General features: G+C 44.9%; 1 protein-coding gene across 1 annotated transcript in view; it reads left to right on the top strand.

The window, feature by feature from the left end:
• Nucleotides 1-26,117, top strand: part of GRIN2B (glutamate receptor, ionotropic, N-methyl D-aspartate 2B) — a gene marked incomplete at its 5' end in the record, with an annotated part of 116,271 nt that overhangs the window by 69,528 nt on the left and 20,626 nt on the right. Inside the window, 5 exons of the mRNA XM_010143213.1 lie at nt 15,997-16,205; nt 16,516-16,687; nt 17,356-17,509; nt 19,078-19,203; nt 22,706-22,935. Of these exons, the coding sequence (XP_010141515.1) occupies nt 15,997-16,205; nt 16,516-16,687; nt 17,356-17,509; nt 19,078-19,203; nt 22,706-22,935 (891 nt within the window). The remainder of the gene's footprint in view (nt 1-15,996; nt 16,206-16,515; nt 16,688-17,355; nt 17,510-19,077; nt 19,204-22,705; nt 22,936-26,117) is intronic.

Below are 26,117 nucleotides of genomic sequence, written 5' to 3'. Positions count from 1 at the left end.
ACACTTTTTTGCATACGCGCAAAGGCTGTGCTTTTTGATGTCTATGTACAGAATAAGTACATTATTTTCTCGTTATCGATAAGGAACTTTTCCCCCAAAGTGCCTCCCTTCCCCAAAGGACACTGATGTGGAATGGGGTAAAATGGTGATAAAAGTACCTTGCTGAGGCAAAATAAAATGTGCAGAAATTGCTGAAATAGAGGGAAGAAGAGGCTTTGGCTAGTTGCGTCCACTTTGGACACAAAGCTCTCATTGATGGCTGGCTTATTCCACAACTCGAATAGCAGCCAACATCTTTGTACCCAGAGGAGAAACTAAAGCTAGTGAACCTGAAAGCAGTCCTTTCTTGACCTTTTTGGCTCTTTGGGGAAGTGAAATATCTAGGACATGCTCTCAAAGGAAAAACCTCCAAATCTCTCTGAAGTGTCACCCTCTGGCAGCTGCATGCCAGTGCACAAAAATTGTCCTACTCTGACCATACAAGTGGTCCTTCAAGTCCGCTGGTGCCTGCTGTGGGATCTGTGAGCATGCTGGAGTGTGCTCCCACAGCTCTGCAAGAAACTGTCTCTTGACTGGATTTTCTGAGAGCTTTTTAGCTCTTCTGAATATGCTGGGAAGCATACCAATAGTGTGTGATTTCTTGGGTTATGGCAGATTTTATATGACTATTATCTCTTAAACTGCCATCTTGCATGGGTGACAGAAGTGGCCAATTTTATACCCTATTCCCTATAATACCCACTTTCAAATCAGTATTTCTCAAGTAGTCTAGAAAAGATCCAAACTCTATTCTTTGATATCACATAGAGACTTGTGGGCACAGCACAAATAATTCTGTATGGTTATAGGATCCACAAGTTCTTGAGCCTGGAAGAAGCTGTCAATATGATAAGAGCCTTTGCTGAGCCATGCAGCAGGGGTGGTGGTAGGCCAGTGGTGCCAGGGTTTGGGGGGGCAGCCAAGATGTCCCTCCTGGTATCCAGCTTGAAGGGCAAAGGAGCAACCAGGACTGTGGCTCAGACCTGATCTCTGTCTGTGACAGACCAAACTGGTCCCCAGAAATGGGTCTCCAACGTGCTTCTGGACCATTCAAGGCTTCTTTCTGGAGTGTGACACCAAACTAGGAGGACAATGGAGCAGCTAAAATACTCACCATTAGAAGTACAGTTATTTGGCTGTGTGTTTGGTGTCTCAGAGGCTCTTTCCTCTATTAGCTTCCCAATAAGGTACGTTCTTGGTTTTTGGATTTGTGCAGCTGTACTAACACAGACCTGTATGATATCAGCTCTGGTCTCAGGGTTGGGTCAGGGACGAGAAGGGAACAGTTGTGTTTCCAGTTCCCACTCTCACCATCATTTGTCTTTTCCCAGCCCTCAAAACCATGCCTCTGTTCTTTCCCCTCTGTGCCCTGAATACTGCAGCCAAGTCCCTCGCGTGCTTTTTTGCATCTTCTGTGGTTTAGTGGCTGCTTAAATATGTATTTATGTAGAATTTGCCCCATAGGAATGTCTTATGAATGCTGAGGAGAGGTATTGTGAGAGAAGGAGAGAATGAGCAGTCCCTAGAGGGCTCGATATTGTGTGTTGCTGAGAGGCAGAAAATGCGTGAAAAAGCCTTGTTCTGGAAAAAGATTAACATACGAAAGAACACATGCACACGTGTGCACACAAACACACACTTACACATATATAAGCACAAAGAAAAGATCGGCAGCTGAGCACAAAGAGAAAGAAAGCACCGCGCCAGCCAAGTGATTAGAGAGCCCGCTCTGTTCAGTCATTTAATGTGCTTTCTTTTGACCCGTAGGACACCAGCATTTTCACAGACCTGCCATCCAGAAAATGCTGCAGAGAGATGTAGAAGAAGGCAGGAATGGTCTGAGATGCTGCATGCAAGAACAGGCTACCATGAGTTGAAGGACAGGCTGTATGTCACTGGGAAGATGAGTTTCCTGAGGTTTGCAAACACACTTGAATTTGCCCATTGATTTAAGAGTTAACAGTCTCTTCGTAGATAGCATGTAGGAAAATCTGGAATCTTTTTGCTGTTGTGATTGATATTGCTTGATCTTTAATCATATGCAAGAGGCAGCTCAGCTTCTAGAATCCATTAATTGCTAAGGCGTAACATATTCACTTAATTGGATTCTCTGCTAGATAGAGATGTATTTATATGTGTTTGTGTATGTGCTTAGTGTATATATTTAGCTCCACAAAGACTGATAGTAATGGAACGTTAAGGTTGCCTGGTGAAATACTCAGCAGACTGGAAGGGATAAATGTTTAGTCATAAGCATGATCTCTTCTGTCACAAGAAGGGTAAGGCCTGGCTTACTAGATACTGGCACAGCAGAAAAGCAGGCAAGGCTGAAGTTCACACTGAGGCAAATTTGCACTTGTATGTGCCTTGGGCTGGCTGTGGGGCTGCTCTGCACCTGGCAGGCCACTCCACCACAGTGCCTGTCTTGTCATCAGGGACTGCTGATCAACCAGTCCTTCTCCAAGGCTGTTTCTCCTGCCCAGGTCTCGGAGGCTCTCTTCATTTCCTTGTGTAAGACAGCACCATGTTAGTGAGCCACAGCTCTCAGCCACAGCTGGGGAACATCCTTGGAGGAGGGCTTTGTGTGTGTGTGTGTGTAGACCTAGTGCATAGGGTCCTGAGGTGGCAGAGAGGCTGTTCCAGAGCCACAAGGAAGAGCTGTGGCCTGGGACCTCAGCTGATTGAGCTTTATGTTGAACGTGAGAGGTGAGATGGGTCTGCTTGCTGGAAGGGGCAGTGCTGAGCTCCAGTGTGCCAGCTTGAGCATCGCTGGGCACTGTCTTCCAGGAAAGATATCTTCAGAGAGCCTGGTCACTTGTGCCACTTCAGCTTCCACAGCAGCTGGAGAGGACCCAAGAATGTGCTCTTGCTTTAGTTCATCTCCTGATCCCAAACTAGTCCTTATCAAGTACCATATCAAATCTCACTATTCCTTTTACAGCTGTCAATCCATGTGCCTGACCTACTGTACTGCCACTCTGTCATTAATCAGCATGATTTCCGCTGCTGACTGCTGGCGTGCCTGGCCTCTTTGCAGTAACCGTCACCCTTCTACGGCAAACCTCATTCCTCTGATGTGGGCCATGAAGGTGGTGTAGGTGCAGCCCTGAGCTGCGTGATCTCCTCTCGGGTGGATGAGCTGAGGTGTCTCCTTACTATACTGACTTTTGCCATTGCTCCCTTACAACATGGGATGGATTATTAAGAGCATTTTAGAGAGGGAAAACTGAGCTTCAGAAAGCTTCAGTGGCTTGCTTAAGGTCACAGCATAAGCATGGGAAAAGATTACAGGCAGCATTTGGGTCCTGTCACTCCTGGGCATCTAGGGAGAAAGCATCTGTGCTCTTGCACAGCTGCTGCAGCTGCTTAGGGCAAGTTTGCCCTGTGAAACTTGGCTATGCATTGGCTGTGCTGGCATAGGCTGGTGATGGTAAATCCACACTGTGCAGAGCAGCACCACAGGGATGCTTTGTGTGATGCAAGGCAGCTTTGTGCGCCTGGCAAGCTGCCTCAGCTTTCAGCTTAGCCCTTCTGGGCTAACATGGCTAGATGGCATCTGGACTGTAACTGGCTTGGTGTCCCCATGCCATCTACCCCCACCCTCACGCCTCTAAGGTTACATAGACCAGATCAGCTTGGTCCTGTCCATACCTCCCGTGCAGACTAGCATGCTCTCTCCCTTGCCTGTTACAAGCATTTTGCTGCAATGTGAGAAACCTGCCTGCAGCATAATCTGTCTGATTAGTGCCTTCCTTTCTTCTCACCTTCTGGGCACCATGACCATGAGGGACCTGACAGCTTCCCCATCTTCCACCTCTCTCCAATGCTTCCTTCCAATTTGGCTTCTACTTTCTTTGCCTCATTCAACCCCTTGGCAAGGTTAGTGCTACTTCTTTTGTCATAAAGTGGGATTGCATAATCTCTACATTGGTTGACTGGTTTGCTGTCCATCACTGTTTCTTTATTCCTCTCTCCTCTGGTAGTGCTTGGTCATTAATGGATAGCTCTTTCTCCATCCTCACTGAGACTTTCTTTGCCCATTTATTGGTTTTGTAAGAGCTCATGCACGTTCAAGCTGTATATAAGCAATTATATACGGAAAAGATCAGTGATTTCATTTTTAGCTTGTGAAGTCAAGCTAGGAAATGCCAGCCTTGTTTCCCAGGCCACCTTAATTCTGATTCTTCAAGCTTCTCTGCAGTACAGGGATAGAGGCAGGGACCCCTTGGGGAGACTTGTGTGCGCTTATTAATTAAAACTTGAATCAAAATGTCCACAAACAAGTGGGATGGAAGAAAGGCTGGAAACGAAACTGTAAACCTGCCATTTCCTTATATATCAGCCTAAACAAAGTTCCTTTAGCGTAGTTTGTTAATGGGTTTTTTTCATGTTTTTTTGTTTGTTTGGTTTGGTTTTAAGGGAAAACCCCCAGATTTTGTTTGTAGAAATGTATTGTTCATTCTCTTGTAGTATGCTGAGCCTTCAGTAGCGAGTCTGACTGCTCAGTCCAGTGACTAACCTGTACTTGTTCCATAGACAGTCATGACAGCTCTGCTTGCATTTCTTCTGCATCCTAAAAGGTGGAGTGCAAGTGCCCTTCTCAGAGTGGGGCACATTTAAAAGATAGAGGAGAACCTGGATGGTTTGTCCACATTTTGTATCAGTCTTATCGGGCTTCTGTCTTTCCCTTGCTCTGCCAATGCTGAGGTGTTCCACTGATGGTGGTACTGGTGGGGATGTCCCCACTGATTTACTGGGTTGATGGGCTTAGCTCTTACAACATTTATGCTCAGATGCTGTTTGGGCTGTCTGCCAGGATTTCTGCAAGAAAGTGACAGAAAAGAAATGATGATTACTTAACAGTTTATAATGCAATTAAGAGTGAATGAAATTTGATGGGACAAAGTAAAAATCATGTCCTTAGCCTCAGGGTTTTTTCTCTGCTGACTTTCAAATGCCTGTTGCAAAACATGGAGATGTTGGCTTTTCTCAAGGAACCAGCCTGAAGACTCTCGTAATGGAAAGTGTCAGAGAACCTCATTACAGCCTTACTACTTATTCCCCTTATAACAGAGGTTAACTACACAGTACACATACATTTAAATACACATATAAACTCATCCAGCTAATTCCAGACTGCAAGAATTTGTTTCACATGTGTACTTACATGTGCCACAGAAGACCTTTTGCAGCCTGTTGAGAGTCTTAGCTTGATCTTATGTCTTCGAGATTGCCTCTATCATGCCTGTTCTCCTACTTTAAGGCTGCAGAAGAGCAATGGCATAAGATCTGCTTTGTGTTGATGTGTTTAGTCATAAAATGACAGACAAATCTTTGAAAAATTGATGTGCCTGAGGTCCATCAGGGCTGAGAGAAGGGAAGGGTTTCCTCTCTCTAAGACCATGCTCCCAAGAAAGCACTCCTTGGCTTCCTCTCTCCTTCCCAAAGAGCTGATTTCAAGGTTACCTCTGTCTCTATCCATACTGGGGCGAGTATGGATATCTGATTGTGCTCCTTTTCCATAGAGATGACTTGTAGCCCAGATGGCCTCAGCTGGGCCCTTGGCACTTCTGCCTGGACTCTAAGCCCAGATCAGCTTAGGATAACTGCTGCTGGGGGTACCTCTGCGTATGTGTGTCTGCACCTGTGTATTGGATGGGAAAGGAGCAGAATTTGGGGCAGAGCTGCTCCCTGCTGCTCACAGAGTGCTCGCTGGCTCCAGCCAGCATGGCAGTAATGAATATGTGTGCAGTGAACCAGCTGTCCCACTGGTGGGCTCCCTCCAAGGGTTGGGTCTTCTCTGCAGGGCGTAGGTAGAGCTGGCGGATCTTGTCTAATGCTCTGCCCAAAGATGGCAGAGTGCCCTGGTTTTCAAAGCCTAGCACTTGGCTGTACCAATAGGTCAGGTGGGGATCCTGCAGCTCATGGGCTTTTTCTGGAGCTCTCATCTACCAGAGAGGCTGAAGCATGAGCTGCTAAGGCAGGAGTCTCCAGCTAGGGAGTACAGCCCACACCGCCCCTGGCTGGCCTGGCAGCCTCTCCTGTGTGTGAGTTGGTCTGCATCAGCGCAGACAGAAGTAACCTGGCAATGCTCACTGATAGTGGAGATGTACAGTACTGACACTGCTGTGGTTTGGGCCAGCACTTCATTTCAGGACAGAGGTGAGGCTGTTGTTTGGGCACCATTGTGATGGGGACAAACACCTGTCCCAGTTCTAAGTCAGTGGGAGCTGAGGCAGGGGTGAAATCACACCGTGAGTTACTAACCCATCCCTGCAGGTTTCTCCACTGCTTGCACTTGTCTCACTCCTGTGGCTCGTCCTGGCACAGGGGAAGCAGGGCAGCAGACTGAAGGCATGATGGAGGCAGTGATGAGGCACAGGTATGTGCAGTGGTGACCATGTCTATGAATGCACAGCAGTGATGGGGGGCAGGACCATTGGTGGGCAGGAGGTAGGCTGCTGATGAGCTGGGGCATGAGGGACCACTGTCCCTTTCTATTCACACAGGTGAGGCAAGGGCTGCCTCTTCTTCCCACCACCCCCATCCCCTGTGTTTATTCGGGAGCACCTGAGTGAGTAGAAGAAAGAGCAAGGGAGGGAGAAACTGAGTCAAGGCATGAAGTTATCTCCATGCCTTCTCCATAGAGACAGTCAAGGGAGACTTTGGATAAGACAAGGTGCAAGGATACCAGAGAGCAGCCCACTTAACCATACATGGGGGAGAGGGAAATCAGCAAAGGTGTCCCTGGTTGCCCCTATCCCACCGCTTTGCTTCCCATCTGGCCCCTTTGCAAATCGAATGAAGAGACCTGGCAGAGAACCAGAGTACAGAGAAGAGCTGGTGTTTCTACTCACTTTGGAGATCCAACGACAACTTGGAGCAGTGGCTCTGTTGGCTACCCCTTGGGGTAGCCCCAGTGCACAAGGCACCCCACCATGTGCCAGGTTGCTGAGGGGGCATGTAGACAGGCACCCTGAAGGTGTGGAGGTGGTGGGGCTGGCTGTGGCTATGCCAGTGTGACTCCAGGGTCAGGATCCAGACAAAGGGTGTGTGGTGGGTGGGAACACCATTCACAATCACCTGCCCGGAGGTCTCAGTAGTGGGAGTGGAAAGAAACAGGGGTGTGCTACTCAGTAACTGCCTTCCCTGAAATCTTGCTCCCAATATGTGCAGTAATTCCTCTAGAGGAATTGTTCCTCCCCCTTTTACCAGCAAGAGAAGAGCTGAGAACCCTGCGTCTCTGTGTGTGGAAGGACTGCTGTGTGGAAGGGCTGCTGTGTGGAAGGCAGGGGCTCTGGCTGGTGTATTCAGGATGGGGAGGTGTTTCACCTGCTGCGACACTCCCTGGTGAAAGTTAAAGGATCTCTCTGATATCCTCAGAGCTGCTTTTCGCAGTGGTGACTTCAGTGTTTCTTGCACAGCTCAGAAAACAGTGAGGTTTATGCAGTCCACCCTCTTCCTCTTCATGTTGCCTCCTCTCTTAACTCTGCCCTGCCAGGGCCTGCTTCAACATTTAGCTTTTCTCAGCAGGAGGAGATGGTTTTTAGCCTTCCTCTAGATCTGCATTTTTAAACATTCCCTCAGCCTCAGGTCCCAAGAGATGCTGGAGAGGTATTTGCTTTGTGTATAGAGTAGGTGTCACTGCAGAGGGGAACGCACATCAGGGTTTTGTACACATCTCTACAGGACACATTTAGCAGCTGAAGCTCTAAACCATTTCCCAGGCTGTGGTGTGAATCAGCAAGCTGATCTCTCCCTCTGTGTAACATGTTTTAGGGGTAAAATAAAAGTCTGAGTGAAAAAAAATAAAGCTCAGCAAAATGCAAACCCAAGCCCAGCACCCACAGGGAAAGCCACAAGGAAAAATCATTAGATAGGGTATTACATGCATGGACACGTACTGGATGCAGACACATACCTGCACAATGCGGATGCACTCCTAGAGACCACAAAATGCTTTCATAAGACATTTACTTGCCTATACATGCACATAAAAATACATTTTCCTTTAAACATTTGTGACTCCTGACCCCCTGTGACAGAAAACATGCAATCTTACTAGTATCTTGGCTACATTTTCCCCTGTCCCAGGGTTCTGCAGAGGAGAGCAGTGGAGATGCTCAAGGTGAAACCTTCTTTCACCTTAGATGAGAAATGATAGGGGCAATTTAAGCTCCCTGGTTTTAGTTTTCATTTCCCAGACCAGAATCAGACAATTGATATTGCTGGAGATTAGGATATTGTATAAACCTTCTCTCTCCTAACATAGAGTCATTTCAGAAGGGTATGATGGCTCTAAGGATGCAACGTTATCGAAGTACGAGGCAAGTCAGGTGCTGTGACCGCCTGTTAGCTGAAGGTGTGTTATGTTGGATGGTACAGTCAGTCTGCAGTGTTTCTTAAGATATAAATTTTTTTCTAATTCTTCTTCCAAAATCCTAACACCTGATTTGAACACTCGCCTTTCCCCGAAGCTATGGCTTTGCTAAGGTACGTCCTCCAGCCTATACAGATCATAGCCATGAACAGCTTCCTCTAACCTCTCCTCTCGGGTCTCCTAATTATGCCTGTGCTGATTGCAGTCTGCATTTCCATAAATTGTGGTTATGTGTACAGGTAGCACTGAAGACCTTGAACTAATGTGTCCCCCTGGAAAACATGCTGCTCCTGCATGAGCCAGCTTTGCCTGAACAAACTACTTCCTGGGCTGCCAAGTGAATGCTGCCACCAGGAACAACATCATTTCGTAGAAGGAACTACCAGTGATATCTGGTTTTATGCCTACAGTGATCTTTTGATACCTTCTGGTTTGGAGGAATGATTTACCAAAGCAAACACTTCAGGATTCTCACAGCTCTGACCTTTCTGATACACCAGTAGAGCTCCATAGTTCACTGACTTTGCAGAAGTCAGAAGCGCTCAAAATATATCTCATTAACCTTCTTAAGCTAATCACGGCGGGGGACCAGACCTCAGCAACTGCAGAAAGCATATAAATGCACCAGGAAAGAAACGTTTCAGCAAAAATGGCAAGAGCTGTGTAAATGCCAGATCTCAGTGAGCTGGGCGACTGTGTTTCTGCAAAGAGCTTTTATTCCCAGAATGAGTTGTAAAGCAAGAGCAAGTACTTCACCCTGTCTGTATTCTAAGCTGAGCCTCCCTCTGGCATATGCTAGGTGCTGTATAAATACAGAGGGAAGAAAATTCCACCATCTCTTGCAGCCTACATGTTTAGTTGAAAGGCTATTAGAAGCAATTCCTGCTTCTGCAGGTGCAGTGAGGAAAGCAGCCTTCCCCAGGTGGTTGTGGAAGGTGAACTTGAGGTTCAGGAAGGAGTGTTGTTTCTGTGTTAATTAATTTTGCATTTGGAGCATTCACAACCATTTCTTGTCTGCTTTGGCTGATGTGGCTAATTAATCACATTAAGTGTCTGTAAACAGGAGATTTTTACTCTCCATGGCATCCTTTCTCCACCTGCTGTAGACCAGCCTATGTGAGGACTCAACCCGGTAGCATCACAGGAATTATACATTTGGTAATGGCTGTGATGTCAGCACTGTAAGTGTGAGAGTCATGACTTAACCAGCCTGAGTGAAGGCTAAGAGGAATGTTGTATTCTCAGGGCACTGGAGAAGGTTTTGCTGCTGAATGAGGGACGTATGAGCCTTGGAGGTGGAGATATCAGTAACAAGAGTCTTTGTGTTCATGTGGCTTAGCTAGGGAACAGAAATACAATGATTGAGTTTTTCATGCAGGCTATAAAATCAAGGAGAAAAGGTTTTCCATAGAAGAATTCCTCCTCTTGCTTCTGCTTCCTTAAGGCCATTGGACTGGAAAGGCTCATCTGGTCCCATCCCTGCTACTTTAGGCAGCCAGATCATATAGCCCTATATAACCCAGCCGTGTTCCTTCTTGACTCTCACATCTCCTTTTGGGCAGCTATTCCAGAACTTCCCTCCTCTGATGGTTAAAATCCGTCTTATTTTCGAGGCAAATTTCCTTACCACCAGTTGTTCTTGTACCAATATTTTTTTTCTGCTTATAAAAGTGCTTTTCTTCCTCCCTTGTGTATCTGTCCCCTCTTTATTTATACCGAGCAGTCATATCCCCTCTTGGCTTTCATTTGTCTAGGTTAAACATGCTTTTTAATATTCTCCTTTAAGGCAGGCTCTCTGTTCTCCTAATCACTCAATCCAAGGTTATTTCTGATAACTAGCTTTTCTGTAAGGCTCCTCACTGCTTCGCCCAAACCAAGAGTAAAACAGCATGACCTATTGCCTGTTGAGTAATTTTGAGGTGAAGAAATGTGTCAACTATCAGATCCAGAAAAAAGGCATCAGGGTGCTGCTGTTAAAATTTGCATTTGTTCTCCACCTTATCTCTATGAAGCTGAAGTTTTCCACAATGACTTAGTTCCTGATATAATTTCTCTTTAATGACAGTAATGACATCTCTATCCAGACTGAAAGCCAAGCCTGCAGAGCTACAGCAGATATCTGTAGTTCAGTCCTGGTAGAATATCTTACACTAGCCTTCCAAAAACGATCACAATCCTAAATGATTCCACTTCATTTACACATGATTTATTTCTTCACTGTCTACTGCATCATTAAGGTTATGACAGCATCCCTCAGGTTTACCTTTGCTTTTATGTACCCTGAGCAGCGTGTAATTCCATTGGCGGTGTCCCAGTTCTAATTGCTATTTCTATGGTGTTTCTATTATTCCTACAGTAGCCCTTTTGAGGTCCTGCCCAGTTGTTCTGGTTTTCCCATGTCCTCATTCAGGATCTGTACAGATTGTACTGACAGAACTCTTATTTCTCCCTGGACCCTTCCTGCTCCCCAGAGGGCTTAGGTATGCCTTTCCATCAGCTGTATTACCAATAACACTGCTATTTTCTGCCTGCCGCCCAACATCCTACCTTTACCTTTTCTATATTTGATCTTCCCTTTTTTAAAATCAGGTGAAAAAATTACATAAGCTTTTTCCAGTTAACTATCTGACAGCAAAGATAAAAGTCAGGAGGTTTTCATATTTACACCATTCATGGATACCTGTGGTGTATGTTCCCTCATCTAGCTCTGGACACATGTGTGTGTCTCCTCATTTCCATGCTGTTTGTGAGCCTCATGGCCTTTTCTGTGTTTTATCTACCCAGTGCACCCTTCAGATGAGAACATACCATTATCTTCATTTTATGCAATGTGGAGGTACAAGGGTGCAAACCGGATTCCAGAGGTGCTTAGTGAAATTGGGAATTTCTGTCTTCTGATCCAGGCTCTGTGTTGTAGCCTTAGTGCAGAAATGCAGAAAGTGGTTCAAGACCTCAGTGAGTTTGGCATGGTCTTGCTTTTATTCTGTAAATGAAACCAAGTCCCTTTTGTTCCTTTTGTATTTCTTCTATACCAGGACTGTCAGGAATTGAGAGATGATTTTAACTTAAAAGAGAGTGGTGCAAGACATGGTGCAAGTGAGAGCTTCAATGAAATAAAAACTATCAAAGACTTTGCCCAGACATAATTCTCCTGCAGCCCGTTGAAAAACAAGTACCTGAAGGTGCAAGCTTTCCCCTGAAACTTCACCCTAAATATGAATGTAATGCCTGTGAGCATCTTGCCTAAGAAATGTATCCAAATATTTCTGGGTTATCCAGAATTGTATTCTGCTGCCAAGACCTTGAAAGCCAAACTTCTAGGAGATTTTGGTTTTCCATCTGTTGACATTAGTTAGAGATTCCTCCAGATGCTCTTAGTTTTGAAGCCCTGCCTTGGCATACTAAGAGGAGCTTCTACCCGCCCTGGCTGGAACAGACAAATTTGGAAGTTCATGGGAGTAGCTTGTACTTCTCTGTACTACCTATCTGAGTAAGGATTTGGTAAATGGTGAGACTGGGTGCTGGTCATTTGAACAGGCCATTGCTTTTGCCATTGTAGCGTATGTGTTATCCACTGAATGAGACTAGAGGCTCCTCTGTGTTATAAATATCTTACTGGCCTGATAACACTGAAAAGAGCACATGTAGAAGAATAAGGAAATGCACTCTCTTGGTATAAATTGCAGCAAGAAGATTTATATTAAGCATCAGGAAAAAAACCCTTTTTTAATGGGAAGGATAGTTAAGCACTGGAATAGACTGCCCACGGAGACCATGGGCTCTCTGTCACAGAGTAAGGGCAGTGTAGACAAACATCTGCCACAAATGGCTCTTACAAGTCTTATCTTCTCTTGGGAGGAAAGAAAAGCCTCTGTTAAGAATTAGTTTTAGGGAACTAATATGGTACCTTTCATTAAAGATGTGCATTAACATACTGCAGAACACTTATTCTGGCTGCATTATACCGTGGTTAGGGCAATTTGCCAGCCTGCTGGAAGGCTTTCGGAAGTCTCTCACTTATTTTGTTCTACAATAGCTCTTTTTTTTTCTTTGCAAATATGTTGGACTTCTAGTTACAACAGCTTGTTTGCCAAAGTAAGATCTTACATTTACGGTAAAAGATAGCTGCTACCCTCCATCAACACCCCCAAATTCATCCCCAAAACAAAGTGACTTTCCTTTCTTGGTAAGATCAGATGTGGTACAGTTAGAGCAAGGGGAAATTAAGGTGAAGTTCTGGCTTTTAGGAGCCCTGCTCCCGCATACAGGAACTACCTAGGGAGAGGAGAATATGATTAGAAAGGGGATTTTAAAGCTCCCTAGCATCCTTACTTTTGCTGATTCTGTGACCCTCCAGGGCTCCTAGTGGGAGTTTGGATGACTAGACTGTGATCGAAGAACACCCAGTGGGTTTTGAAACCGCAGGGTGACAAATATGTAGGATGGTTTATTTTACCTCTTTTTGCTGAGGCAAGCACTGAGCGAACCCCAAGTAATAACAATTCACAAGCTGTTAATACCAAATAGCCTGAGACTTCAGAAGTGCCTTGCTCTGCTCTGCACAGCTTGGCAGGTTATATTCTTTAAGAGTAGGCATCATTACTTGGATGAATCTGTGACATTTAATTCTGTTGTGACTAACCCCTGTCCCCACAGTGAATTGCTCCTTCCCTCTCATGGCAGTTTATCCACGTTTATAGTTTCTTTCTCTTGCATTGTCTCCATCCTATGCACATGTGGTATTTCCTTACTATCCTTACTGTCTTTGCCCACATGTTGATTAAGCTCACTCTTCCTTAACTACACGCATGTACATTTGAGCCTTGCATACATGAACATGTATAGAAGTCTACCCCCTCTTCATACACAAAGCTTTTTTGACTTTGCTTATTGATATCTGTACGTATCTGCACGTATATGGCATGCCTGACTGATCAGGTCAGCAAGGAAATGTAATATTTGCACGTATTCTTGAGACATTCCATAGTTAACTTGAAAATTTAGGTCAGAACATTCCCTTGCATCCTGTTTCTCTTCGGTTTTGGACAATTTAAAATTATTGTATTGAGAAAATAAGAAAAGGGTGTGTACTACTGTAGCTGCAGGTTAGGTGCTTCAGCGCGCAAGAGGCTGTGGCAAGACTGTCATTGTTCTTGTAATTTCATAATGTTGTTCATGTAGTACAAGACGGTGAAACGCTCCTGGCACACAGCCTTATGAACTCCCCTTTCTGTCCCAGAGAACTTCTGAGTAATTACGAGTTGGGTTTGCCTATCTGATCTAATTTATCACTTAGGGGTTTATATCAGGCCTATTACTGTAATATCTAAGTGCTGCTGAGATTCTGCAAGATGTCTCCTTATCAACCACTTATTTCTATGATAAGTTAATGATACCGAGCTGAAGTCTGGGCTGTTCTGTGAAGCATCTTAATCAACAGTCCCTACTAAGCACTGTGTGTGCAGCTATTTGCTTATCTGGTGGCTTCACTGAACTGGTTTGGGGGATTTGAGCTCAGTTATTTGAGATATAAAGTTGCACTGCAGAAATCTCTGGCTCTTTCAATGATAAATTGACCTGCTTGGTCAATGAGTGGTAAATCTAGGGCTAAGCAGACCCTGGGTGAGCATGTGAGTATCTGTTCTGTATTCCCTCAGAAATGTGCTTTCCATACCCGGGCTTAGATATTAGCATGAGTACAGGCCATCTGCAGCCCTAGACAACACTACCTGTTTTTCGTGGACAAAAGGTGCCACTGGTTCCCAGGATTCCCAGCCTGCCAGCTTTCATGTTCTGCTCAAAGTGTATTTAAATATTAGAACATCTCCTCCCTGCCCACTCAAGTAACAACAATTAAAAAAAGAGAGAGAGACGGAAAAAGAAGATAAAAATCCGTGTACCATGCTTGCTGATCCAAGCAGTGTGACTCCATGGGTGGAGGAAACACTACGGGCAAGCTCCCCTTGTCATTTTTTGCTGACTGCTTGTCGTAAGAGCCCTTGGGAAGCCAAGGCCACTTGGGAAGCTGCCTGGCCGCTTCACGCCCTTCTCACAAAACCTACTGCCTTGCCCTCACTGGGGTGCTGTGTTCATACTGCAGGAATGGATGGGGAGGCTGCTGTCTCTGGGTGATTTCTTCTGCCTTTCTTCTCCCTCCACGAGGCCCTAGAATGGATTTTTCTTTCATGGCCAGACGAAGCATACATTTGTTTGTTTTGAAGGTGACAAGTGTTTTATGTGAATTCTAGCTGCTCTCAAATGCCAAACCCCAGCTGGGCTTTGAGTTTCATAGAACAACCGCTGACACCTAATGAGCTTCTAATAAGTGCTTCTCCTTCCCGTCCTGTCATTTAAATAAATAAATTACTGAAATTTGGGGGTGGTGGGAGGAGTGTTAGATTGCAGTGGAATGAAGCTTTTCTGTTTACCCACCAAGCAGGTACGCTGCTAAGAGCGGTCGTGTAAGCTTCTTACACACCCTTACTGCCTCTGCCATCAAGTCAACATGCCTCAGCCCTGGACTGGAGGGCGTTCTTTGAGGATCATACAGGAAAGTTCCTTCTAAAGCCCAGTTAGTTTCTTGCCCTCTCAGCTTCAGCTGCCAGCCAAGGTGCTAATTAGTGTCAACTGTGATGGGGGAATTGAAAACAAAGGTGAGACTTTGGTAGTTGAAAGCATAATAGATGTTCAGGTTTTTTCTTTTTCTGGGATTTTTGCAAGGAATGGTCTACCATGGGCGTGTGCTACACGTCTCTTCAGGGACTAGAGTGGCTTCAAAACAACTCTTCTTTGTGGCAGTAGGTGTTAGACAACTGAGTCTCACCTGCGAAAGGATAAAACCAGGTATTTCAGTAAGGCCTTAGCAAGGAATAGCAGGAACTACTGTTAGCAAGGCTTCCTGTCTATGTTTTTCTCCTGTGAAGACAGTCGTGAATATGCAGAACTTCTCCCTGTTCAGTTGCCTGTCTCTTGGAAGAATTCAGTCCTGACTAGGATGAGCAACCTTTTTGGAAGGAGTTATTTCTTGACAAGATCAAGTTTGGTTAAAATTAATCTGTTTAATTAATGTCACTGAAAACAAATGAAGACAAATTTTTGGAAAAATAATGAAGTTCTTGTTTGTCTAAGAAAGCTGAAAGACATCATGTTTGATTGATCATAGTATCTCCCTGGTCATCCACTCACTGTTCCAAAGGGTGAGACCATCATGGAGATGAGACAACCCAGACATCTCTTGTTTTCCACTTCCCCGTGGTTTGAACCCACTTCTCAGGGCCTTCTCCTCAGAAATGTCCTTGTCTTACAACAGCAGTGAGCTTGGGTACTTCAGAGTAGTCCTCCTGCCCAGGCCTGCCGGAGCTGTGGTTGATGCAGAGGGATGGGGCAGCTAGAAGTCCGTCTTCCATGTTTTGTGTCTCCACAGGTGGGGAAATGGAAGGAAAAAAAGTTGCAGAGGAAGGTAAGAAAAAGGAGACAAACTCAGTGCCTTTGGGTGTGCCCAGGCCTGCCGGAGCTGTGGTTGATGCAGAGGGATGGGGCAGCTAGAAGTCCGTCTTCCATGTTTTGTGTCTCCACAGGTGGGGAAATGGAAGGAAAAAAAGTTGCAGATGAAGTATTACGTGTGGCCCCGCTTTGAGCTGTATCCTGACTCTGAAGAACGTGAGGATGATCACCTGAGTATCGTGACCTTGGAAGAGGCACCATTCGTCATCGTGGAGAATGTGGACCCCCTAAGTGGCACCTGCATGAGGAATACGGTGCCTTGCCAAAAACGCATAGTGACTGAGTATGCATTCCTGGGTTTTTCTCCTCCTATTGGGCTCTCCCTTCTCAGCAGACTGTAGAGAGTCTGTTGGGCCAATATGATCATACCCTGATAATCTTTTTTAGAAAAGTCACGTCAGCCTGGCCTGTGTCCATTCATGACTGGCCCCTTTGGGCAGATCATCGTAGTGTGTCCCTTCACTCTCTAGCATAGGTAGCACAAGTGAAATTCTCCACATTGTATTGTGGGAGGGGGAATGCATACTGACAACAAAAGGGAATTAAGGGAGTTTTCCCCACTCTTTTAATACATTATTGTTGTGACGGTTCAGGAACAAAACCGATGAGGAGCCAGATTACATGAAGAAATGTTGCAAGGGATTCTGCATTGACATTCTCAAGAAAATCTCGAAGTCTGTCAAATTCACCTATGACCTCTACTTGGTGACCAATGGCAAGCATGGGAAAAAGATCAATGGGACATGGAATGGAATGATTGGAGAGGTCAGCAGCAAAGGGAGGGCATGGTGGGCTTCATCCCTGGGCTGGGTGACATGGACCAGGTCTGGTGTTCCATCATTACTGGGTTCCTTCTGAGGCAGGGACAGAGGTGACTATAGATACGATTGGTCTGGATTCTTTCTGGGCACTGGGTAAATTAATCTGCTCTGACACTCTGACCATGACTACCTTTCCTGATTGACAATTAATTATTATTCTCTACAATGTCACAAATTTGATCTTCACAGTTGAAGAAAGAGGGTGATATCCATGCACCAGAGAGGCCGCAACCTATATTGTGCTTATCTCATACATAAGATGCATAAAGAATGAAAGAAGACCTTGAAGTGTTTGGGGGAGGAGAAAGCAAGGACAGAAAAATGAGATAAGACGTTTTCTTAGTGGATGATGTGTTTATCCTAAGACCTCTGTGGATTTATTTTTTATACACATACCAGTTTTAAGGGGAAGATTAATGTCTATAGATTCCCTGAAAGAAGGATGTGTCCTGATGAAAGATTAGAAAGGAGAGATGATAGAAACAATATAGGGAATGGGATTACAGGAGTAAAATGACTGTATGGAGAGGCAGGAAGGTAAGAAGGGGCTTCTCTGTGGTCCTTGAGTGATTCTTTGGGTCTGTGTGTGATCTCTTCCTTTCCTTCCTCCAGGTCGTCACCAAACGTGCTTATATGGCTGTGGGATCCCTCACCATTAATGAGGAGCGTTCAGAAGTGGTGGATTTCTCTGTGCCCTTCATTGAGACGGGAATCAGCGTCATGGTGTCACGTAGCAATGGAACTGTATCACCTTCTGCCTTCTTAGGTATCATTTTAATCTAAAATTAAATTAAATTTTAATCTAGAATTAAAACTTCACCCAGCGTTCATCAAAAATTAGGTGAAGGTTGCTTGTGATTCATTCTTATCCTGAAAGTCCCTTTTTGGAGGTACCTGTGGGACAGGTATATAAAAATAAACTGTGATGTTTTAGTTCTAAATCCCAAGCAAGTAAAATCCAGGCAAATAAAATCAGACATTGCCTAGGTATTTCTCAGCAATTGTATGCCTAATGTCAGCAAAGAATGGGCTCACTCAGAGTTGTCACCTACTCTGCAGCATGTGGTTTTCCAGTGACTCAACTAACAGCATGTTCAGAGAGGTCAGAAAAAGGTTGATTCATATCTTATAGATGGTATGCCATAGTACTTAGTGATAACAATTAGCAACAAACTGTTGCACTTTGAGAGACATCATTTGTAAAGAAGGTATTAATTTGACTCTCCCTTGACAGAATACCAGGAAGAAGTTAAAGATCTAATAGAGCTTTTCAAGATGAGTCGAACCATCAGTTCTGTGGTGACACTGTGGCTTCCAGTAAAGTGATTTCTAATGTCCTTCCATGGTGGAGGGTGTAGAAATGATACTGCATTTCCCCAAGACATCCGTGTCTTCCTAGTACCTACTATTTGGCTTTGCAAAAATGCTTTAGGATGCAGCAAACACAGTATATTAATGGCATAATTACTGTCTGCTCTCCGCCAGCATCCTGAGAACATTTATTAACAGAAATAACTTTATATGGGTAAAGAATTTTTTCCAAACTTCTTTAAGTAGGAGTTTCATGACTACGCACTCTTCAAGAGTTTTCAGCTTATCCACTAATATCGCTGGGGTATGTAAAAACAACTATGAAGTTAAGTCCAAAATTTTAAATTGCAATTTAACTGAAGTTGCAATATTGGCTGTAATCTGGAGCAAAATTCTAAGTTTCTTTGATCTGGTTCCTCCCCATCTTTATCTGTTCAGGCTTGGAGAAGGAGAAAACCTGGCAGAGATCAAACACTTCAAGAATATGAATGCTAACATTTCTAGAATGAGCCAGTATTCCCATGGCTACAGGAATGGAATAGCTGAAAAAAACTACTATCATTATGGCTGAACCTCAGAAATTTGGAAATGCTCTTTGGCTCAATAGCATCTTGAAAGTTGGATGCTTGTCTGAAACTCTGACAGTTCTGCCTGATTTTCCCCACTCTGTCCAGATGGTGCTGGAAGACTTCCTGGGAACAATCTTTTATCAATACATTTTATATTATCAATGCATTTTATTTTATTAATGCATGCTACAATGGCTGCATGTAGTTCCATATGGAGCCATGTATCACGAATGTAACAGTAAGAAGGAATGCAGTCATTACAGAGACGGAAACTACACTTCCGCCAATTCAAAATGTTTTTCAGACTTGTGTTGAAGGCTTTGTTGGAACTTCTGTTTTTCCTCAGCCCAGTTTGACCCACAATCTCAGTGGGGTGCTCTGGAGACCAAAGGACATGAGAGAAGGGTGAGATGATTTATCAGGTCTTTCACCATGGTTTTTATTTCCTCTCCAGAGCCTTTCAGTGCTGATGTATGGGTGATGATGTTTGTGATGCTGCTTATCATCTCTGCGGTGGCCGTCTTTGTCTTTGAGTACTTCAGCCCTGTGGGCTATAATCGGTGCCTTGCTGATGGCAGAGGTAAGGGGAGTCATTCCTTGCTATGATCCTCTCTTGCTTCCAGTCCCAGCTCCTTTGTTGGGCTGTTTCCTTCACCTTGAACATGATACAGATCTAGGCTGTTCTGAGCTATCCGTTCAGACTAAAGAGGGCAGGGATGGAAGTGGAAAAAAGGCTCTGAATAGAGCAGATGTGTATAATGGATAATTTGCTTGGCTCAGGAGACGGAGCTGTGTTGCCTTTCATCTCTAAAACATGCACCAGCTTCAACTTGTTTCTCATTGAGGGAAAATGGGTCCTGGTAGCCGGTGCTGGCAATGCCTACAGTGTTGTGCTCTCTGAGGCAGTCAGAGAGCTCAGCGCTGTCAATCCACCCTTCAGTGTTACATCTCCCTGGAGAGCAAGCCTCTCTGCTGGCTTCCCAGCATAGTGCTGTGTCCTCCAGATTCCACATCTGTCACCTGGGCTCCTCTTCACTCTCTGGCTTTCTCAGGCAAACAAAGAAAGTGGAAAACTAATCTTCCTGGGAGTGGGTGATGGGTTATTTTGCAAGGGCAGCAGGAAAGATGGGAACAAGTGAGTGAACCATATCTGTGGTTCTAATCTTCAGAAATCCCCGTGTGCTCAGCACTGGTAAGGCCACAGCTTGAATACCATGTCCAGTTTTGGGTCCCTCACTACAAGAAGGACATTGAGGTGCTGGAGCATGTCCAAAGAAGGGCAGTGAAGCTGGTGAAAGGTCTAGCGAACAAGTTCTGTGAGGGAACTGGGGTTGTTTAGTGTGGAGAAAAAGAGACAGAGGGCAGACCTTCTCCCTCTGTGCAGCTACCTGAAAGGAGGTTGTAGCAAGGCGGATGTCAATTTCTTTTCCTAAGTAACAAGCAATAGGACAAGAGAAAATATCCTCATGTTGTGCTAGGTGAGGTTTAGTTTGGGCATTAGGAAAAAATACTTCACTGAAAGGATTGTCAAGCCCTGAAACAGGCTGTCCAGGAAAGTGGTTGAGTCACCATACCTGGGGGTATTTAAAAGATGTGTAGATGTGGTGTGTAGGGACATGGTTTAGAGGAGGGCTTGGCAGTGTTAGGATAACGGTTGGACTCAATGATCTTAAGGGTCTTTTCCAACATGAATGATTCTATGAGACAGCCTGATAAGTTAAAGAGAGGATGGACAGACAGCCTAAGAGACAGACTTTTTTGCCTTATTGGCATGAAGATGATGAGCAAGTTGAGCCTTCTGTCATCTCCATATCTTCACCCACTGATGAATCGGCCCTTCAAACATTTCTGGGTTTATTGGTCTGTTCTGAACAGCGGGAGAGAGACAGTTATTGGAAAATGCACTCGTTTGCTCCCCAGCCTAGTGCTTTGAGTGAAATTATGCCATCGAATTATAGAGGAGTGAAAAAAAAAGTGTTAATGATAATGTGAGCAGAACCACATAGAAGTAGAGAACTTCTTTCTTAACACAGTGCTGTGGAGGGCCTTTATGACAACTGATTGTAATCACACAGATCTGTAGGCAAAAGTAAATACTGTTAAACCAGCGAGTCTCTTGAGAGTTATTAATACAGATGTGGAGCTACAAGTAATTCTTAGTACAGGTGTGCAGTTGTGCAGTTATTAAGTTAGCTGATCTGCAGTTGCAGCGATCAATATTTCTGAGTAATTATGAACAGTACTGCATGATCAGGCAGATATTATCCATGGCAGATGTAACATGAAGATGTAGAAATATGCTGCAAAGACTGCAATGCTTGTTTGGTAATGAACACTCTGGCTGTTGTTACTTTGGCTCCATTTGAACTAGTCTATGACAATACAACCCCACATTCCACACCTGCATATTCTCTTTATGGACATCAAGATTTTGTCTCCAGGGCCAGATGGGCATGCCCTGATCTAACCCCTAAATGGTGTTGAGTCATTGTTGATGCAGATAAAGTTGGAGAGCTCAGAAGGATTCCAGGTCCCTGGTTTGGATTGGAGGTTCCCATTACTGTCTTGTTTGGTGGCTGATAAAGTAACTGTGAAAGCACATAGGGTGATCAGTGGAGAGAGGAAGATTCGGAATGGAACTTCTCAGTATTTCCTTATACCTTACAGTTCTCACTGATGATTTTCAAGCTTTGCGCCTGTGTGTCTAAGGACACATTATGTAGAGAGGCATATAAAGCTACCACTCCAGCATGTAAAAAGACCAGGATTGCCAAACCATCTTTCTTACAGCAACTTTGTCTTCCTGGCATCTAGAGGCTCCAGTTTTGCTGGGTGATATTTCTACTTTGAACTTGGTGTGCAGTTCTCAGGGTGCAAACTGAGCCCCTTGCACCTTCCAGTTGTATTTAGAGTAATACAGTTAGTGCTTTCAGATGATCTGTGCTATTTCCTGCTCAGGAGGTTAGAGAGGAGTGTCAGAACTTTCTTCCCTTTTCTTCCTCTGCTGGAGCAAACCTTAACCATAGGCAGCAGCATTAGGTACTAGTCAGCCTACCCAAGGATGGAGATAAAACATGGGATGCTAACCCAAAAGATTGCAGAGTCACTTGGCACCAGTAGAAAAGTGACAGAGCCTTGAACTGTGCCAGAAGGCTCTCATCCTAAGAGGGTCAGCTTGGTGTCTGAAGCAGGATCCTTGGATTAACTGCATCTGCAGTCTCCCTGACAGCTCCTCACGTGCTCAAATTGAGCAAATTTCAGTTTGATTTCCCACTAATGGAACCAGCAGATGCTGGGAATTTGAGACTGCTTGGAGACAGTCAGGGTTTCACAAGTTTTCAGGCCCAGTGCTTCCTGAGTGCACATGGCTTTTGGGGTATGAGTGAGCTTCCATGCTGAAAAGTGCAACTTTTAAAACACTGGATCTGCTCCTGGACTGTCTGAGGCAGGGCTGCTGATTTTCCTGAGGTAGACCAGAGTATTTTTGTTACTGTTACGTACCTTAGACACAGAACACAGGGAGAGGGAGCCGTGTTCTTTTCTGTCTTGTGTGTCTTCAACTGACTGGGTAATGAATCCTTCTTGCAGAGGTATTTGTAGGCCCCTGTTGTTTCAGATGGTGATTTTCCTTACGCCTGTACAAGCACAGTGAAGGCCATGTTTTGCACATGTGTATGCTGGGAATTCAAAGACAAGATCATTGTTGAAAAGCTAGAAATGAGGATAGAATTTTTCTGAGCAAACTATTTCTGATGACAACATTTGAATGGAGGTTGAAAGTTTGGGCTTTCAGATATTCCAATCAGATTTAAAAAAAAAGCCCTTGTATAAGGTTTCAGTAGAAATCTTTGAGACAGAATAAATATGGAAACCTGTGGATGTTTTTAAAAAATCATGTTTTGGAGTTGCACTTTGCTGATATATGATGCCATGAACATAGGGTAGTGCAGGTGTGGACATTCATCTCGTGGGAATAGATACTGCTCTTAATTCTGAAGTCAAGATGCATATGTGAATAGAAATGTAGAAGACTATTTACTCTAAGATGTTCATTGTGGGATCATGTTTCTCAATCACTCTAGAGCCAGGAGGTCCCTCTTTCACCATTGGCAAAGCTATCTGGTTGCTGTGGGGGCTGGTGTTCAACAACTCTGTGCCAGTGCAGAATCCCAAGGGTACCACTAGCAAGATCATGGTGTCGGTGTGGGCCTTCTTCGCTGTCATCTTTCTGGCCAGCTACACTGCCAACCTGGCTGCCTTCATGATCCAAGAAGAATACGTGGACCAGGTGTCTGGCTTGAGCGACAAAAAGGTAATGGATCCACCCAACCCCCCCAAAGCAGCATTTCCACAGGGGAGGCTGCTCTACCCTCTTTGCTTTTACTGGGAAAGTGTTTAGTTTTGTTCAGTCGCATCATAGCTTTAGTCCCTAGTTTAAGTAGCAGAACTGTTCTTTGTTGGTATTCAGTTGAATTTTCACACATTTTAAGCACTTCAGGAATGAGTTACAAACAGAACTGAACTGTGCTTTCTTGCATGATCTCAAACAACACCTTGATTACCAGCAAGAAATAAATTAATGGAGCTTTGGAGATGGTGTGTATAATGGCTGTAACCTGTTTTTTCAGGGTAAAATAATTTGTCTGTGCCGGAACACTGGTCATTAGGCTAGCAAGTACGATCTGTTAGTTTATTCTAGGGACAAGTTCTGCCCATGGGAGTAAATCAGCATGGCTTTGATAATTTTCTTTCATGTGAAGTTATACTGTCATTTTCTTGGGGCCTTTGGAAGCTTAGCACAAGAAATTGTTTCCTGTTCAGAGCGTGTTTCACTACCTTATTTACATGCACTGTATTTTATCCTCACAGAGCAGTTGCATTTGCTGGGCTCTGCACACTGAGGATTCTGAGGAGATTGCTCATGCATGCAGAGTAGCACTGTATGGTTCATGAGGGTCTGCTTTATTTTTGTTTTGCAGTGAGCTAACTTGCAAGGACTTGAGTGTTGTGAGGCTCGATTGCCCATGCTGAATTTGTTTCTCAATCACTGGAGTTGCTTAAGGGGTCATGCTATTGTAGGGCAACCAAACAGCAATAGGTCACACACACTGCTATCGGGAATAGCAGCAAGAAGACGACTGCAAGTGTCACTTTGCTGCTGCTGGACTGGTTACAGTTACTGTCTTTTGTGTCTCCCATGATAGTCTAGAAATAAATTGTGGCCAGGACCCCTGTGTATACAGTGGCCTGTGCAGCAGGCTGGAAACTTGGGTGGATTAATTTTTAAGAGGGTTTTTTTTCCTCTCTCTTTTTCCTGAAATGAAATATGACACGGAATAATATGATCCATGCAGAAGTGCTCCTGTTCTTTGTTTTGATTTCAAATTCGGTTTGTTTCATGCTGTCCCCCCATTTGCAGTGTGCTGTGTTGAGGATGGGGTGGAGGGGAGGATGCTTTTCTGCCAGGTGAAGGTTGTTGCAGAGACTCCTCAGAAGCTGTGGACTCCCTCAAACTGAAAGACGTTCAAAACCAGACAGCCCTATCAGAGTTAACATTAGTTTGTTATCATTAGGTTTTCAACTGTCTGAGCTAAATGGAATAGTTCATACTCGTGATCTATTGTTTCAGGCTGTGCCCAGGCTCATGGAGAGAGCCACACTTTCATTCTCATGTTTTTCAAGATATTCTTCATACCTGCAGAGATGTGTGCATGAAATATCAATTGAAAGCAGTAACTCCTGGAGTCTCACAGAGCCTTTGGATACAAGTTTCTGGGCCTATTTTAACTGATATCACTGTAGGGCTGCCTGTGTGTATTGGACTAAGGTCATTTTCTTCCACTTTTCTTTGCCGACTTACCTGTATTTTCTTTTGCTGTCCTAAACCATATGTGCTTTGTTTCTTGGGAAGGAGAAAGGCCACTGTACATACTCAGATCATTGTGGTATGCCTCAAAAACACTGCTAGTACAAGTTCATTATTTGGGTTAAATTATGAACTACCAGAGCATCTGGAATCAGATTAAAATTGGCTGGAAAAAAATGAAGGCCAACTGGTGCCTCCAGAGAATAAGACGGGTGGGACTAACTCCATCCGAAAGATGTGACTGAATGAGCTTGATCTGCTGGGCTTGTGGATTTCCACTCACTGAACATGTAGGGGACCCTGCAGAATTTGAGACCAGCCATCCAGGTATCTGTCACGCTGCTGCTGGTTTGGGAGGAATTCACTCTCTGAATCTTCTCTTTTCCCTCTTCCAAAACTCACCTACTGCTTGCAACTCACTCACCCCCTCAGTACGCTGCTTGGCCAGGGTGCAGGGTGCAGCCACATTCAGGGCAGATGGAGGTGTGCTGTGCTTCACCTTCCTTTTGCTGCCTGTTTAAATTAGCTTGTTCAGACTTTCAAAGAAGGCAGTCACCGACCAGTACCAGGTGGCCAAGAAAAGTGACTACAGCTTCCACCACACATCTCCAGTGTGTGATCTGGTGTCCGCAGAAGTGAGGAAGAACACCTCCTGGCCTGCTTCCTCAGCTGGCAAGGGCAGCTATGTCCAGCACAAGGTGTCAGCAGAGATTGTAATCCAAGCTGACAAGCAAAAAGCTAGTTATTTTAAGGGATATTGTTCCTACTTGCCTAGACCCAGATCTGCTTGCAAATGTCTTTGTAGCATGACAGTACCTGGGGAAGATGTCCCACTGGCACTGTACAGGAGCCAAAATGCCAGATGCACTCACAAAATCCATTACTGTGCCTGGCTGGGGAATGCTTGTCAAGGTCAGTCTGGCTACACCTTGCAACAGCCACCCTGAGGGTCTCCTTGGACCCTCTTTCTTGTGCTTTTCCTGGGAAAGGCCTCTCTGAGAGGTGCTGATGGCTGCCAACCTGCTGCTTCCCCAGAAGGGTGGGCTGGAATGCTCCAGCTGTCTAAGCACTTGGATGGTGTCTTGGCTGTGGCCCAGCACTTACTTCCTAATGACATGCAAGACAGTGACTAACGTCATGTCCCCACTGTGCTGTGTGGATGCTTCAGCAGGCCTGTCTGAGCTGGTCTGGAGCAGATGCCTCTGTGCTGTGGTGGTAGTTTGGACTGAGGGTAGCTGGAGACTTCCTGTACTGAGCTTAGTGACCTCTGCTACTCTCACTCTGGCCCAGGTAATGCTTACTCTGCTGAATACCCCCACTTTGTGCTCAGGTGGCCCAAAATTGGTGCCACAGCTGACCCAGAAATCCACCTCATGGTGGCTGTTAATTCTCCCGTGTTAACCCTTGCAGCTGCTAAATCATATGTTGAGCTGTGGCTTTCAATGCTGGTGTGGCCGTGGGCATTTTGGGGGAAGAGAAACCCACTCCTTGCTGAGAGTAGCTCTGGCCTTGGGAGTACTGCAGGCAAAGAGCTGCTCTGACAGCATCTCCCTTGCAGCTCCCTGTGCTTGTGGCTTTCTGAAACCCTCTCCCCCCCCGCCGAATCCAAACCCACACCCGCCACCTCC

Source organism: Buceros rhinoceros, unplaced genomic scaffold (assembly GCF_000710305.1).
Source record: "Buceros rhinoceros silvestris isolate BGI_N320 unplaced genomic scaffold, ASM71030v1 scaffold9719, whole genome shotgun sequence".
In the NCBI taxonomy this organism is placed as follows: domain Eukaryota; kingdom Metazoa; phylum Chordata; class Aves; order Bucerotiformes; family Bucerotidae; genus Buceros; species Buceros rhinoceros.
This window is presented reverse-complemented; position numbering and strand designations above follow the sequence as displayed.